Source organism: Pteropus alecto, unplaced genomic scaffold (assembly GCF_000325575.1).
Source record: "Pteropus alecto unplaced genomic scaffold, ASM32557v1 scaffold11, whole genome shotgun sequence".
Classification (NCBI taxonomy): domain Eukaryota; kingdom Metazoa; phylum Chordata; class Mammalia; order Chiroptera; family Pteropodidae; genus Pteropus; species Pteropus alecto.
The window spans coordinates 11,882,836-11,886,038 of record NW_006431956.1 but is presented as its reverse complement, the minus strand read 5'-3'; the positions used below and the strand labels follow the sequence as shown (position 1 = coordinate 11,886,038).

The 3,203-nt window shown below is 43.1% G+C and overlaps 1 protein-coding gene across 1 annotated transcript in view; it reads left to right on the top strand.

Moving 5' to 3' along the window:
• Positions 1-794: 794 nt before the first annotated feature.
• The window catches only part of SKIDA1 (SKI/DACH domain containing 1), a 4,941-nt gene continuing 2,532 nt past the window's right edge, over positions 795-3,203 (top strand). Inside the window, exon 1 of the mRNA XM_025043399.1 lies at positions 795-3,193. Coding sequence (XP_024899167.1) covers positions 2,835-3,193 — 359 coding nt within the window. The 5' untranslated portion in view covers positions 795-2,834. The remainder of the gene's footprint in view (positions 3,194-3,203) is intronic.

Genomic DNA, 3,203 nt, shown 5'->3' with positions numbered 1-3,203 from the left:
CTAAAAGAGAAACGAAACAAAGCAAAACCCCCAGGCAAAAAAAAAAAAAAAAAAAAAAGACGCTCTAGCCAACCTTTCGTAATGCCTTCTCAAAGGCTTTTTCTGAGTTTACTATTTCTTGGCTGTTTGACTCTTTGGTTGAAATCTTAAAGCTGGGGGAGGGGAATTGGACGGGGGTGGGGTAGAAGGAAGAGGGCTGGCAGTATATAAGTGCATCAGGAGGAATTTTAAAACGACATTACTGTCGCTGGCAATAGACTGACTCTGGTCATTCTACTTTAAAAAACAAACACCAGCATCTGCTTTTCCTGGAAACTTTGCTTTCTGCTTAAACCTTTTGCATTTTGCCTCCTGTGAAAGTGAAAGAGAAAAACGCGGTGTGATGGATCCAGATGCAAAAGAAAGCCAACTCGGTGGATGGTATTAGCTGTGACGAGGCATTGTTCATTGCTGCCTCTCCGTTACGTTTAAAGCCTGAAATATCACGAGATCCATTCAATGATCCTTCTTTCATTCAAGGGACAAAAATGTAATTTGCTGTAGCTCTGATTTCTTGGATGGAAATGCTAGCCTTAGATTTCAAAGGCAAGAACTAGACATCGCGGTTTGTACACACATTGATTAAGTTGAAGAGCGGCGATTACATCTGTGCTGAGTGCAACAGTAGTCCAGGGCTGACTTTTCAAATCCCAACCTCTGAGTTACAGACTCTCTTAAATAGACTTCTTTCATTTCCGGATGCACGTCTTGAAATTCCCAATTCTCTTCAAAATTCCTGGGAAATTACAAGGGAGTTAAGGGTGGGGGTGGGGAACTATGGCAGAGATTTCATGTAAACTACCTTTTTGTATGTGATTCCTGTTTTAACCTTTTTTTTTTTTTTTCTGGAGCCAAACCTGCTTGTGCTTAGCCAGACCAGAGAAGGGGAAGCTGGAACTTTTGGATGCGAAGGAAGAAATCATTGTACAAATTTTTTTTTGCAGGCTCATAAATATCTGTTTATTCTTTTAACCTCACGGATGTGTCTATTTTGGGAGAAACAAGGAAACATAAATGCCTGGGTTGCATTTATGCTGTAGTTGCAAACACCAAACAGTTAAGAAGATTTTGCCGAATTGTGCAAAGCAGCCAACCGCCTTGGGATCGTGGTAATGCAACTGGGAAGACCCTTGCTCTCATTTGGCAATATTTTGGATATCCTTGTAATGACACCAAAATATGCCTTAATTTGACTAAGAAGAGGTTAAACAATATTGATAGTCATCCAAAGTGATTTTTTTTTTAAAGCAGATGCTTGGCTTTCATGGAAATATATGGGAGTTGTGGAAGATTCATTTAAACTACCAGCCAAAAGCATCATAGCCCACTGAATTGGTCTGCATCGTACATCACACTTTCTTTTCATCGTTATTACGTAAAACCTCTGGTAGCACCTTGGGCGATTTACGTTTTCTTTTCTTTGCTGCAGAAGCAAGCTGCTCCCTGGAATTCTGACCTGCGGTGAACAGGACCCAGGCAAAGGCTATGCTGGGCACTCTAGGACGATCCCGCCTCCAATCCAGTCTGGTTAATTGTGAAAAGTATACACATTTCTAGCTTATCTATGCTTTGTTATGGGTCTGACGTGCAACTACCTCCTCCCCACCCCACCCCTCAGCAGAGAATCCAAATCCAGTTGAATTGTTACAGTGTTTCGGACCTGGAGACTTGAACTGCTTCCTTGGTCAAATAACTTTGTTTCTGGTTATAAAAACGCATTACAGGAAAAAAAAAAAAGAAAGAAAGAAAGAAAGAAAGGAAAGAAAGAAAGAAAGAATAATCGAGAAATTCAAAACGTAAGTCCGTACTGGGGCGGTTCACCGCGAGGGTTTAACTTTGGAGCTCACAGTCGGTCGGTCTCCTTTCCCATTCCCATAAGGGAAATACCAGGCTATTCTGCACATTTTCACTTAAGCTCCATTTTCCAAAGGAAAAGGGGGTGGGGGTGTGTCTATTTAGGCTTGATAATGTTTTTAAAATGCTTTTCTTTGAAATGATAATAGCCGTAGCGGTAAAATGCAAATAAAGCAAAAATAGGCAATATTCCTTTAAAGGCGAATATACAGTTTTTTTTTTTTTTTTTAAGCGTACACACACTGGTTCAGATGAAGTCTGTGAGTCAGGCTGTTTCTGAGCTCCGATAGTTTAATGGAAAGATTTATATACCGACTGTATTATTTACTTTGGGAGGGGAGGTGGCAGTATAAGGGTATGCTAATTAGTGGGAGATTTTGGGGGGAAGGGGTGGAATATCAATTTTTATTGCATCACCTGTCAGGAGTGTCCAATCAGCGCTGGCTTTAGGGGAATTAATTGATGAAGGTGTCTCCGGACGAGCTCACTTCACTCTGTCATTTTATTTGTAGCTAAAGCAGCGGCGGGAATAGCAGCTGCATTTCTTTTCTCTTTCTCCCTTCACATTCCATTATCATAGTGCTCCAATGGAGAAGGAAGGAATAGAGGGGCCCAGGTACTGATCTGCATCGGGGACTTACACCAACACACTGGCAGATCAGAAGCCGGATGGTTTTTTCCCTCTTTTTCAAAAAAACGAAAACCAAAAAAAAAGCAAGAATCAAGTCAGTGTAATTTCATGGTTTTTTCTTTTTTTTCTTCCCAATAATTTTGCCTAGAGTTTGGCACTCCCTTCGCCGGGAATAACAGTCTTTGTTATTTTATTAGCAGGATGCCTTGAGACACACGCAGCATCTGGTGGAGGATTAACATACATACATGTGTATGTATGCGTCACGTATATATTTGCTGCAAATGGTGGGGATCATTTAGTGCCCGAGATGGGAGACCTGAAGTCAGGTTTTGAAGAGGTGGATGGCGTGAGGCTCGGCTACCTCATCATTAAAGGAAAGCAAATGTTTGCCCTCTCCCAAGTCTTCACGGACCTGCTGAAAAACATCCCGAGGACGACCGTGCACAAGCGCATGGATCATCTGAAAGTGAAGAAGCACCACTGCGACCTGGAGGAGTTGAGGAAACTCAAGGCCATCAACAGCATCGCCTTCCACGCCGCCAAATGCACGCTCATCTCCCGGGAAGACGTGGAAGCGCTCTACACCTCCTGCAAAACCGAGCGGGTCCTCAGGACCAAGCGCAGGAGGGTCGGCCGGGCCCTGGCCACAAAGGCGCCGCCGCCAGAGCGCGCCGCC